This window comes from Malaclemys terrapin, chromosome 2 (assembly GCF_027887155.1).
Source record: "Malaclemys terrapin pileata isolate rMalTer1 chromosome 2, rMalTer1.hap1, whole genome shotgun sequence".
Lineage (NCBI taxonomy): Eukaryota > Metazoa > Chordata > Testudines > Emydidae > Malaclemys > Malaclemys terrapin.
This window is the reverse complement of record NC_071506.1, coordinates 24,477,682-24,491,949: the sequence shown is the minus strand read 5'-3', so window position 1 is coordinate 24,491,949 and position 14,268 is coordinate 24,477,682. Positions and strand designations below refer to the sequence as shown.

General features: G+C 40.4%; 1 protein-coding gene across 2 annotated transcripts in view; it reads right to left on the bottom strand.

Moving 5' to 3' along the window:
* TAF2 (TATA-box binding protein associated factor 2) overlaps positions 1-14,268 on the bottom strand; it is a 94,926-nt gene that overhangs the window by 78,618 nt on the left and 2,040 nt on the right. For both annotated transcript variants that reach the window (XM_054018696.1, XM_054018697.1), the window contains exons 2-3: positions 13,874-13,928; positions 12,620-12,780 (exon numbers count right to left, since the gene is read on the bottom strand). In XM_054018696.1, the coding sequence (XP_053874671.1) occupies positions 12,620-12,780; positions 13,874-13,928 (216 nt within the window). The remainder of the gene's footprint in view (positions 1-12,619; positions 12,781-13,873; positions 13,929-14,268) is intronic.

Below are 14,268 nucleotides of genomic sequence, written 5' to 3'. Positions count from 1 at the left end.
GTGGACAAATTCCAGAGTCCATTGAAGAGCGACAAAAATGATAAAAGGTTTAGAAAATGTGACCTATCAGGAAAGGTTAAAAGAAATGGGCATGGTTAGCCTTGAGAAAAGGAGCCTGAGGGGGAACCTGATAACATTTTTCAAGTATGTTAAGGACTGTTGTGAGCAGGACAATGATCAACTGTTTTCCATGTTCACTGAAGGAAGGACAAGATGTATGGGCTTAAACTGCAGCAATGGAGATTTAGGTTAGCTAATAAGAAAATCTTTAACTCTAAAGATAATCAATCTCTGGAATAGACTTCCAAGGGAGGTCATGGAATCCCCATCATTGGAGGCTCTTAAGAACAGGTTGGACAAAACAATGATAAGGGATGGTCTAGGTATATTTGGTTCTGCCTCAGCACAGTGGGCTGGACTTGATGACTTCTCAAGGTCCCTTCCAGCCCTACATTTCTGGGAATTAAACATGTTTTTAATTTGGTAGTCCTTTTCTCTGCTTTGGTTGCTGGATACAAATTGTTATACTTTATATGCTTTTCACACCACATACTGTATTCAATGTTGGAGCTCTGGCTTTAATTCACAAAAGCACAGAAAATCATAGTTAAGAATCAGTTCTCCAGTAGTACCTAGCTATAACTATCCCATCATTAACACTATCTCATCTGCATCCTGTTGCCCGTAAATACTGGAATTTTTATGGGCAAGTTTGAGAGTTTTCTTGATTTTGTGGTTTTACAACATACCTTTTAAAAAAAAAAATCTTTTAAAAGAATTCTAAACTCTGAAGATCAAGAACACTTTTCCAGTGTAAATCTTCTACAGATTTTTTTTTTTTTTTAAATCTTGCTTGTTGAAGATTGGGTGTGCAACATCACACCATAAAGTATATTTTAAATTATTAATTACCTTTCATCTCAAAAGTATCTAAAGCATTTAAAAGCTCACTGCCAATGAAATCCAGTCATTGTGGGGATGGAGGGCTGCAGCCAGGCAGAAAGCCAGTTCATAATGTGTTGTACAACAGTGGGCAGATGAATAGTTTTGACCATAGATATCAAAGCAAACTTCCACTCTAGTAAGAGGGCCATGAAATGTAAAGTCCACACAAAGTAGACATGACCTCATTTTAAATCATTACTTTCTTTTTATCTGAACCCAATCCCTATCCACCATCCAGAGTAAACTACAAACTGCATTAAACTCAATTTACTGTATCTTACTTGGAAGGAAGAAGGGCTAAGGATCATCCAGGTGTCAAACTTGATGCTTACTCAGCCTTCCCCACCTGTGCCTTGGCTAAAAAAAATAAACTAAGGTATACTGAGAACAGTATCAGCAGTAGGACTGAGAACAATAGGAACAGTAAACTAGACTAGTTTGCTTGAAATCTTCTCATCATAGAACATTAGCAGAAAATGCAAGCATCTGATTAGAGAAACTCCCAAATCCCATGTGTTAACATGATCAATTCTTCCTGTATTGTAGTTGAAGTGCTTTTAAAAGGTAGGATTCCCGCAAAGAATCAGTCACATGAACAGTACCAGTGAGTTCATTTGGACTATTCACATGTACCCCTCTATATCAATATAATGTGACCCGATATAACATGAATTCAGATATAATGCGGTAAAGCAGTGTTCCGGGGGGGAGGAGGGGGGTGCGGGGCTGCGCACTCTGGTGGATCAAAGCAAGTTCAATATAACGCAGTTTCACCTATAACGCGGTAAGATTTTTTTGGCTCCTGAGGACAGCGTTATATTGAGGTAGAGGTGTATAAAGTTACTCAAATGCTTAAGTCTTCGCAGGACTTGGGGTGAGAATGAAAAAAGCAAACACTGTATGAAAATAATTCCTTAATTCACTCATGGCTTGATTTAGTAATTATGGCAAGTCACTATCAAAAGAAAATAAAAATTAACAAGTCAACTTTAATATTAGCTTTAAATTTGGGATTTTTTTTTTTGTTTTAACTCATTTTAATGTAAATCTGTCTCTAATTATTGGCAGGGGATTCCTTTCCAGTACGTCAAAGAATTTGTTCAATTCTGAGGAATCGTGGTGAGATTGTGGTTACATTTTAAATTCCAGTGGATTTACAGACAGGAAAAGGTTATTATTATGTAACGAGAAAGGTAGACTATTAAGATCAATAGAGCCTAACATTTTAATAAAAATCAGTCTTTATTTTGTTCCTTTTATTGTGGAGATGTATAGTGGTCCAAATCAAATGGGTGATTCATTATAAAAGGAATCTATTAGAGGATTAGAACCATAGAGCAATCTTTTCATGGCTTGAATTGCCCTCTATAAACTGGATATGGCTGTTTAAAAATAAACCCCCACAGTTATAGACAAAAATTACAGGTCAAGAAATAATGATAAATTGTTCTAATTTACCAACTGTGGACTGATTGAGAGAGAATAATATATATTCACTTTCCAGCTTCCCCGAATGACACAGTTAGGAACCATACCTCCCATTTTAACTTTCTGTAACAAAATACTCAGTTTAACATTGTTTTAAATATGCTTCTAGGATATGAATAAACACTATACATGAACATGAATGCTGAAAACATGGCTTCATTTTTCCATGACCCTACACTTACAAGTCCTTAAACAGCAACATCAAGTTTACAAACTATTGAGGAAACAGTATTTCTTTGCCATTTTACTAAAAACAATAAAGAATGATACAATTATGGTAATCCATGAGTACATCATAGCAGGTTGCAGATGTAGCAGAATAAAGTCTTGTACAAAAAAGCAGTATTTACTCAGCTGCTTTAAAATTGAAGTCCTCCAATGAAGTCCCCCCCAGCAACAAAATATAAAGCCATTAAACATTACCTTCCACATTAAAGACAGAAACAGAGTCCACTAAATGCCAATTGTTTTTTCTACATACTTTATACAATGAAGTTCTATTTCTAAACCTATATTTACCAAAACAAAAGCATTATCAGAAAATTGGCAGTCTTGTAAAGTAAAACCTAGTAACTGTATTAAATAGTGGTGTCTTGAGTCTGATACACATGGCATATGATGGGAGAGGGAAAGTTATATAACTGTTTGTTTTAAACAAGAAATCCAAGCTGTGAGGAAACATCTTGATTCTAAATGGCATTAGTAGGACACGTTACAGCAGGAAATAGTACAAATGTGGAATATCATTATAACCATAATAGTAAAAATAGAAAATCTGATGTCTATTCAGTGGCCTGTTCAAAACAATTTGATGGTCTAAGTCCAGTTCCTAGAATACAGAAGGAAACATCACAAGACGAGTTCAGGGCAACTGCATCTGCATTTCCCTGCAGTGGTTCAGCAAGGGTACCCACACTTGGCTTTCAGCTCCAAGAGAGACACATCTTTCTCCATTCTGACCAGAGTATTTCCAGGCTTGTCAGTTACCTTCCCTTCACTGTGTAACTTCCAGCACAGTCAGGTTGCCCTAGAGCACCTGCTTGCTTTTTCTTTCAATACAGATAACAGTATATATTGTTTCATAATACTATTATTGGTATTCTCTTTAATCCCTTTATTAACATATCTGAATACACTATTGCTCTAACTGCTTGTAGCAAGGAGACATGGCCTCCCTCAGATGCGGACACGGAGGGGACACCGCAAGCCGCCTGGTGGGTGGAACCAGGAGGGCCATGACCCGCAAGCCAGAAGCAGAGGGGCGGGACAGGAAGAGGAAGCATAAAAGGCCAGCCCAGCAGCTCAATTGAGAGGGAGCTATGGAAGGAGACAGACGCTCTTTCCCCACTGCTGGAGTGGGATGCCCAAGAGAACCGCTGCTGCCCTGACGACCAGCCTGAGCTTCCAGAGAGCCCTGCCACTCCAGACACTACCGCTACCCTTGGCAGAGTATCCTGGGGAGACTGAGAACGACCAAGGGGGAGAATAGGAAGCAACCCAGGGGAGCCAGACTACTGTCTGGCTGTGGTGATGTCGGAAACACGGTCAGTGTGTTGTGGGTGGATTTCCTGCTGATCCAGTGGCAAACCACTCTGCCACTGTTAGGGCCCTGGGCTGTGATGCAGTGGAATTGGGCGGCCCCTCGCCACCCCTCCCTTGAGGTAGCAGTCTAAGTTCCCTGTAAGCTGCACGGCCGCACAGCAACCTATTTAGTGAGGCACAGGTGCTCAGGGAACCCACCCACTGTGACTTGCTGCGGCTGGGGTAGGGGCGCCTCTCCTCCAGCCTCAGCCTAGCCCAACCCGACTTCCCGTCTAGCCGGGGGGTGCTCGACCCCCCCCCTTTCCCTGAGTTCCCGCTCCCGCCCCACTTCCCCTCGGCCCTGTCCCTCCTCTTCCCCCAACCGTACCCTGTCCCTGCTCCTCCCTCTCAGAGCTTCCTGTTCCTACACGCTGCGAAACAGCTGTTTGTGGGAGGCACTGGGAGGGAGGAGGAGGAGGAGTTGGTCAGCGGGCTGCTGGCAGGTGAGAGGTGTTGGGGGGCAGGGGTAGCTTGGCTGCCAGTGGGTGAGGTTGAGTAGCACCCGCTAATTTTTCTCTGTGGGTGCTCCAGCCCTGGGGCCTATGAGGGTGCCCCTGCCCTAGGCCTGCTAAGGGAGGGACAGCCCGAACCCAGCCCAAGCCTGGACCCACCGCGGCCAGGGCGCCCCTCCCCTGTCCTGGCCCCAACTTAGCCCCGACCCAGACCTGCTGTGGCTGGGGGAGGGGCGCCTATCCCATAGCCCCAGCCCTGGAGCTGCCGTGGAGGGGAGAGGCGCCTCTCCCCTCCAGCCCCCTCCCACATGCCAAATCCCTCGGCCTCATCACATGAATTTTTGTTCTGGGCACCAATATGAAGGTGACGTGTCACACATCACCTCCATATTGGTGCCCAGAACAAAATTCATTCTGTACACCTGTGGGAAAAATTAGAGGGAATACTGGTGGCAGTACTCCCCCTCCGTAAGCCAGGAGGCCTTCGCTCCTCGGGCATCCCTACCGAAGCCTCATAGACTGTGCTTGGCACTCCCCCCTACTGGAGCCCCACAGACTGCTTGATGCTCCACTCTGCAGGAGCCCCTAGATTGGATAAGCGGATAAGCTGCTATAGCTCTGCCTGACTGCAGGCCAGAGCCTTGACTGCTTGCCACCCCACCCTGTTTAAAGCCTGGGCAAATAAACTGCTACTGCTCTGTCTGGTTGCAGGCCAGAGCCCAGATTGTTTATGGCCATGTCCTGCCTGAAGGCCAGGACCTATTAAGAACCACTAATTCCCCCCTTGTTTTTAATTCCTTTGGGAGAATACTCTAGCAGACCAAACGGCGAGGAGGCATGGTCTCCCTCAGACACGGATGCGGAGGGATGACCATGCCAGCCTACACTGCTGCTGTCGCTAGTAACATCTACACCAAGTTATTTATAATGACTTGAAGTCTTTTCCTCAGAGGATCTTGAAAGTTCAGAGCTAATAAGGATATATTAAACACATTTTTGCCAATGTAAATAACAGCCAGAATTTCCGAAGTAAAGATAGACACCTAAATAAGTGGCCTGATTATCAGAGGTACTGATCATCCTCAACTTCCAGTGAAGTCAATGAAAACTGCAGCAACTCAGCACCTCTGAAAACCAGAAGACTCTTGTTTAGGTGTCTAATTTTAGAGGCACTCACATTTGAAAGTATTGGCCAATGTTTATTTAAATTATATTTTATTTGCTTACAACTTGACTCTCCAGTATGTTTACATACAACCAGAATTGTTTAAAGGCCTCCACAGATTTGCTAACTAAAACATAGTGCCATCAGTAAGATTGCTGCTCACTTCCTTCTCATAAATCATTAATATGTAAAACAAGAAACTGAAAATTGTACACACAAGCTCAATGAGCAAACCTATTAGTCAGAGGCCAAAAGTGGGGGAAATTCAACTTTTCTCCTCCCAGTTTTGCTCTTTGGAAAGTGGAAGAGCACCAGCTGTTTTCTATTTTTACCTAGCGGCTGGGTTTTGCATTCGGCCGGCTACCCTCCTAGACCATGTTCATTCTACTCTGCTGCTGCTAGGCCATATAGCCCAGGAAATATTTTTGTGCTACACTGATCACAAGATTAAGAAAAAACAATCAGAGTAAGCCCTTTAAGCAGTTTTTAATCCATAACAAGATTTTGCTCTGTATTTTGTGATTATTTTCCTTAAGAGTCTTATTGAGGACTTTATCAAAAACTTTTTGAAAATCCACACTAACCATATTCATTAGATGACCTTCATCAACCATTAACATTTTCAAATATATTTTATTAGGTCAAAGAGGTACAAATCTTCTTCCCTTTAAGAAGCTATGGGGATTTGATACCATTATTCTATCATTAGACTCAGTTTCCTAGATCCAGAAGTGAGACACTCACTGGTCAGTATTTCTCAGAATAGAGAAATAGGTTTTGTTGTTGTTTTATAAATATAGGCACCAGTTTAGCAACTTTCCAACCCTCTAAACATCACTGGTCCTGGTGATTTAGAGTGCTTGAGTTTTATGGTGTTCCATAACTTCCTCCTTAAAGACTTCACTCTAATTTCCTGTGAAAATTGCTTTAGGAATAGGACTTATTCAAACAATTTATTTTACTTTTCTGCTACTTCACCATAGTCTTTAAATGCATCTCCAAACCCTGACAACTTCACTTACAAATACAGTCTTCTAATGCCCTTAATACACTTATTATGATACTATTACAGCCAACAGGATCTCTTTGGAAACAAAGTGGTTTATTTCAAAAAGGTTTCTGCCACTGAAAGTAATTGAACAAATTAATAAACATTTTGTTAACTGAGACATTATTACCACATGAACCTTTTTTGTCCTGAAGTCTAAAAATATTCTCCCTTCCTTCCATTCCCCCATATTTGACTACTCATTGATTCTGTCTTAAGGAAAGCAGGTTATTCGCAAAGGGTAAAATTTAATCTGTTAACTTTTATAAAATACTATCACTGAACTGTCATGAAGTATTTCAGGTTGTTTTTTAAACCGTATCATCCCTTATAAACAGGAACTATCATTTACCAACCAATCTGTATCATTTACAGTTTTGGAAAGCTGCTTTTTATTTTCTAAAATACAAGTATTTTTCTCAATAGCAATTACCCCTGGAAATGTGCTCTACATATACTTACTACTCTCTTAGCCTGGCTGCGTATCATCCCAGGATTTATGAGAAACAAAGCTCTTTACAGATGTGTATGATAGTGTCATCAGCTTACTGACAGCTAGCTGAGCTGTGCCGTGATGTCTTCTGGCTGCAAATATTTATAAAGGTAATAATTTCTAATTAACCCATCTAAATTGGCAAACTGCATTCAATCTTTTTGCCAATAATTGCTTTGTCCTTCCTTCATTTAAGCAACTTAAAACACTGCAGGGTTAAGACAAGTCATTTACTTTTTGGAAGATTAAAGGAAATTACAAAATGTTTTGGAAAATCAACATAAGTTTCACATTCTGTAATCATCTTCCTCTCCCTGCTTGAAACTCACACATCATTGCTCTCCTCACTAATGTTTATGTACACACCCATGCTAACATGTCTGAAAGAGATTTCAAGACACCCATGTCAGCACTCATTTCACAAGTAAAAGCAAACAATCCTTATAGTAGTGGCAGTTCATAAAATATCCACTAGACAGATCCTTTGGCTGAGGCAGTAAGGGCAAGGTAAGGAAGCATGTGAAAGAGGGCAGAGCCAGGCATAGCAGAATTGCTAAATCATTGGGGCATTGGCAAAGACACAATGCTTTGAAATTTTAAAATTAAAACACTGGCTTCGGTGTGTTAAGAAGTTGGAATTTACATGAAATTATATCTTTTATATATTTAATATAACTATAAAAATATGTTCTTTTCCAAGGGAAGACTTCAAACCAACTGGGAGATACAATATTCCCCTCTAATTCTGTCGTCTGTTTTACCCCACCACTATAAAAGTCTAAGGATTGGTACAATGATGATCCTTCCAGTTGAGAAAGATCAAATGTAGCAATCTGGAGGGCTTCCTCACTGGCTCATAAATACAGAGAGGTCAGTGCAGAACAACGTATGACCCTGTCCCCAGAACCTGGGGCTTCAGACTTCCTATCTTTATTGGGTAGGTCATACAAAGACTACATTGGGATTTTAGGAAAAAGAAGGGAGAGGCCATCCATGGGGAAATCAAAGTTAAGACAGTATCACTTCTTAAATCTATTAGTATTAAGATTTTATCCTCCAGAACATTTTCTAAGAACAGTTATGATTGTGTCTCAGAATTACATTTTTGGGATACTGGATGCCTCAGGACAGGGCTTACAAAATTAAACAACTTACTAGCCAGAGTCTTGAAAAAATTTGCTTGTTTACTCACCCATCCTGGTTAGGAATAATTCCTTCTCAGCTGGAGAAACAATACCATCAACTACTGTAGAAGTTAAGCTTTAATTGTAAAGAAAATTAAATTTCTAACTCTTATGGATGTAAAGATAAACTTCACATTTGGTTCATCTTGTGAAGAAATGGAGTGCATTCTGCTATGCAGAAAGACAGCTCATCATACCGCTGCTGCTTATATTTTTCCCAAGCCAGAGCTGAGTGAAAACTGAACAGAATACTGTCAGTTTTCACAGGTGCTATTCAAAATCCTGTGGACAAATTGTAAAGAACTATCCCAGTTCCTTGTCACTGCTTGGGAAAGCTATGAGCAGCAGCATCAGGAGCAAACACTGGAGCTGTTCACTGGAGAGGAGGACCCAAAAATTTGAGTTTTGGAAGGGGGTGTGTGAAGAAAGAGAGTAGTGTACACACCCCACTTTCATAGAAGCCAAGAGCCTGGCCAAAGGAAAAAGGAGTAGAGACCCTCTTCCTTTGTAACACCAAAGCAGTAAGAGGAGGTGGGTCACTTCCACTATCTATACTAGCAAACTTCATTCACTTAATACACCACTAGTAAACGTTCTACCACTGGCAGCAATGGTGCATTCTACAGGGTAGATGAAACTTCAGCACTTTCACCGTGTGTGGTCTAATCCTAGTTTAAAAGGATGCATTATGACAGAAAAGTTTGCTTGTGTAGACAAGACCCCCGTGTCTATTTTTTTTGGTCATCCATACACAAAAAATAATTCCACAGACTGCAACTGCTGAAGTACAGAGCTTTGCCAAGCATCAGCACTATGAAATTAACATGATTCTTGTCAGTTTTACAGTGCTCACAAGATATTGAACAGTAGTCAATGTTAGAGCTAGGACTAGATTCAGGTCTCCTGACTTCCACTCTGGTGCCCTATCCACCGGACCGCATCTGGCACAGTGGATTTTTCAAGCCTTTGCACAGATGGTTAGCAATGAGATACAGAGCCTATAGCTTCAAGAATACAAGTTCAAATACAGCCCAGGCCTGGTGAAATGCTTCTGGAGGTCTTAGTCCAGATGCTAGTATATAGGTGATGACATTACAATAACCACAATTGGTGTCATTCCCCTCAGCAGAGAGGCCAAGAACAGAATGGGCATGAAAAACAGAACTAGTCTAGCACTCTCCAAAGATGGTGCCTGTAGGCTGCTGCCTATGCTGTGGATAAATAGAAGACAGAATCCAGGGATGTCAGTCGTACACGTAAAAAAACCCCACAGTAAATTCACATTCAACATTAAAACCAAAAAGAAAACATTTGTACATGTTTTATGCCATCAGTGAAAAGACTTGACAGTAAAAAGCAGTTCTGGATTGGACAACAGGAGCTGATCTACCATAGGCTGAAGTGTTCCTTCTGATTTCATACTCCATATAAATTAGATCCCCAACTGAACAGCTAGGTTGAACATGAAGTTAATAAAGGACAATTTCAAGTTAGGGAACAGCACGTGTGCTTCAGGAATTGAGGCAAAGGAGAGGAAGTGCACTAATCCTTCTCTAACAGCTAGTTCCTAACCCATGTCAGGAGAAGTTTAAAGTTAAGTTTTATAGTTTTGGGCTTTGAGGTAACCCAGATTCATCATGGAAATCTAATAGTTAAGAAATGCAGAGTTCTAATGTATGCACAGGTAATGATCAAGACTAATAAACCTGACAGATTATTAAATTAAGCTTCATAGAACACTACTGGTACTTAAAAAAATCATTTACCTGAATCTTCATTTAGGGCATGTCTACACTACAAAATTATGTCAACCTATGATAGGTTGATTTACAGCCACCACAGTAATTATTGTGGTTTTTCATATCCACACTACCCTCCTTCTGTTGGTGGTGTGCATCCTCTCCAGGAGTGCTTCTACCAAGCTAAGGGGGCAATATTAGGAGCTAAGAGTCCAGGCTCTGAGCTCCGCACAGAGCTCCCTGCTGGGAGTTTGGATGCTGCCGGGGCTGCTGTCTGATTCCCCACTGCTACCCAACTTCACTGCTCCAATGCAGAGTCATGAAATCAACAAGAATGACAGCCAAACAGCCAATGTAAGTAGTTCAGTGTCTTCACAGACACCGTCTCTCCCTAACTACACCAACATAAGCCTTACGCCTCTCGTGGAGTTATTATGTTGGTGTAGTAGGGCACTTACATCAGATGGGGGCAAGGCTGTAGTGTAGACACGGACATAATTAGGTTGACGTAAGGCAGCTTTTGTCGATCTAAGTCTGTAGTGTAGACCAGGACTTAGCCTCTTAACTGTTAGCATTCCACTAAACCAACTTGTAGTAGAAAGAGAGCCTGAAACATGAGGCCTGAAGAGATCTGGACAAAAGTAGGAATCAAGTCTTGCTGATATAAAGCAAAGTTAGCAAAAGTCAGGTTGTGAGCAGAAGTCAGGCCCTGTTACAAAACATGCCTGCTTGCAAGTTCACAGAATAGGGCGAGAACAGGGCTAGCAGAACACCCTGATACAGGGTTATGGTGTAAACACACTCCCCGAAGATGATACAAGGACACACTGACCGCCTTTTAAAGATAAGGTTAGGATACAGGGTGATGAATAAAGATGTTTTGATCAAACCATCATGTACAGCTTGGGTACCACTGATTTATTCTGACATCTATCATAACACAGGCCATAGAACCTCACCTAGAAGGGATTAAATAGGGATGACTAAAGCTTTGTCTACACAGTTTTGCACTGATTTAACTAAATTGGTAGAAGAAGCAATTAAATTAAATCAGCACAACCCTTGGGTGGATACAGTTATTCCAGTACAAAGATGGCATACCAATATAATTATAAACAATCTATGTTATTTTTTCCTCTGATTTTAGTTAAAGTGGTGCAAACGTTTTGTATAAACCAGTGATTCTCAATCTTCTTGGGCTCAGGACCCATTTGTAAATGGGGCGGGAGTAGTTTGAGCATTGGCCTGCTAAACCCAGGGTTGTGAGTTCAATCCTTGAGGGGGGCCACTTAGGGATCTGGGGCAAAATCAGTACTTGGTCCTGCTAGTGAAGGCAGGGACTGGACTCGATGACCTTTCGGGGTCCCTTCCAGTTCAATGAGATAGGTATATCTCCATATATATGTAAACCTTGATGGCCTGTCACAAGCCAGTAAATAGCTTTAGTACAAAAAACTCGCTTACTATACATTTCTTACCCACAATATATAATTTATATATTAATATAACAGGTATGTACACATGCATAATATAGTGACTGCACTGGTTCCACGGGGTTGGATAGGCTCGGCTCGGCTCCCCACTCCAGGTGTTGCCATCTCCAGGGTTGCAATGCCACTCAGGTTTGGGCTGGTCCAGCCAAATTTGTGAGAGTGGTGCTGTGGCCTGGCCCATGGGGGTTACCCATACAAGTTTGGCCCAGTTGGTCCTCTCATCTTGAAACGGGGCACTTGGGCCAAACGTGAGTGGGGCTGTGACCCCATGTACCACGTCACAAGTCTCAGATCAGGAAGTCAAGCCCAGCCAGCTCTGCAGAACCAGTGCCACAAAAGCCACTGCTGCGGGTCGAATGTGGGGACGGCTGTGCAACTCTTCTCCCACTCCAGGACCCAGCCTTCTTTCCCTCCCCTCAGGGCCTCCCCTGTGCCCCTCTGACACATTCTGGCAACCCAATTTTGGGTGGCGACCCACAAGTTGAAAAACCCTGGTGTAGATAAGCCCTAAATCTTAAAATTGTTCCCCAGATGATATGACATCTTTTAGCCTTCTAGTAACATATTCATTTGAAAACAATGAGTGAGAAAGACTAAAACACCTGAAGCATTGAAGGTGAACCTCTGAGTTCATCACATTTGCCTAACAAAGTACATTTAAAAAACATTTGATATCATGGCAAAGTAAAACAAAGAAATGTTAATTCAAGAATCAGTAATGAAATTTCTCTAGCACAGCACTATAGAAGAAAACAGACCAAAGACTGAGGATTATATTTTACTTTATAGTCAAACTATTCGAGTAGTGGCCCAAGCTAGACAAATTCTTTTGAATTTTTCAGGAAATAATTCAGTATACAAAAGGAACTGACAAAGGAAACCATGATTTAGTTAATGGCTAACTCTTTCTTACTAAGATTGATGTTACTATAAGAAAATCATCAGTTGAAATCTGCCAGTGAACAAAAAACAACTTACTATCACAGTAACATAGGGCAGCTCATTTACAGAATTTCAAACAAGTTACTTACTGCTTTGACTCATGGTGACAAACCTCCAGTGTTGGATCATTATAAATAAAAGCTGCTTCCAGATCATTGACTCTTACTCTGTATATCCTGCATTGTTTACTGTTCAGTTTGATTCTATTCAGGTTTGCAACCGTGGGAAATATAGTCAGTTCCACATAACCCTATAAATAGGTAAACCAATATCATTTAATTATACAGTCATATTCAAAAACACAATATAAAAATATTCCTTTCTATTCATTCATTCTATTCATATTTTTAAAAGGGACACCATAGTCAAACAATAGATCCAAATGCCAATTTTTTGTTTAAAAAAAAGAACAAAGTTTCATAAAAGTTAAAAATGGGTTCTCGCTCATAATTTTTGAAAGGTGAATATTCTCAGCTGTAAAACTAATGAAGTTGGCAGTATGATTCAGGAGTAGGTGTATTACTGGAGATCATTTAACTTATTTTTAATGGACTAGAATTCAACTCGATGGTGTCCCTTTTAATTCAAACTGAAATGATTGTACCTAACTCATAATAAAACTGGATTCCATAACCTAAAGACTCGATAATCCTGCAAGGTGATCCACACAGGCAAATTTGTGAACTCATTCAGAGCTCCATTAACTTCAACAGTGTTCCTCATGGCTGTCAGGGTCTGGCTATTAGTCCATATGGATTCAGGATCAGGGCCTAAATCTCTACTACTTTAACCCTTAAATAAACAGTGACATTAGCTGAAATTGTGATTGTTTATTTTTAGAGGTATTTTTAACCAGGGTGGATAGAAATGATTTTGGGGTGGAGGGGGGCAGATTTTTTTTACGTAAATCAGATTTTTTTTTATTTTGTTATTTAAACTATAATTTTAAATAAGCCTGTGTAAAATTAAATATGAATTTACCACAAAATATGTTAAGGCATAACCTTATTATAATCTCTTAAAACATTTTAAGGTAACATTTTTATTTGGCATGTATAGTCCAAATGAAATTAAAAAGACTTGAATCTAATTCCAAATAAATTCAGGCACAAATTACTGTCCATCTTGTATCTGTATATCTGAAATTCATATTAAACCACAGTTCTGTTTAGCCTCGTTCTCTTGGGCAAAAGAGTCCTGTAACAGGCTCCTGGTCAGAACATAGATAGCGCAAAGAAGTTACAGAGCATATGCAGCTTTTGTGCAGTTATATTTCCTCAAAAATACAGAAAAAAAATCTTGGTTTTGGACATGACCTTTAATATTTTTGTAAATATACTTACTACAACAGACTTTCTCTGAAAATTTATGTTGTTGATGCAGACTACCTGGTGGGTTGTGCTGGAAAAAACAAAAGCATTTAAAATAAGGATTCAGACAAATAACATGTCAATGTCATTTCTCATGTTTCTTTAACCTAATAAAAAGAAAATCTTAGTTGAACAATCTTTATAGCATATGTGTGTCTATATACACAGATACTGTATACATATTATACTCAGTGTGTAAATATATATACATAAACATAAGGAGAGAATTCATGACTGTGTGATGTGGTATGAAGGTCTTATCTGCATGAATGGCCAAATACAAGCCATGGGAATTGTGCAGGGCATCCCAAAGGTGTCACTAAAACCATCAAGGTATCACACCATCATATAGGCTGTACACACATATG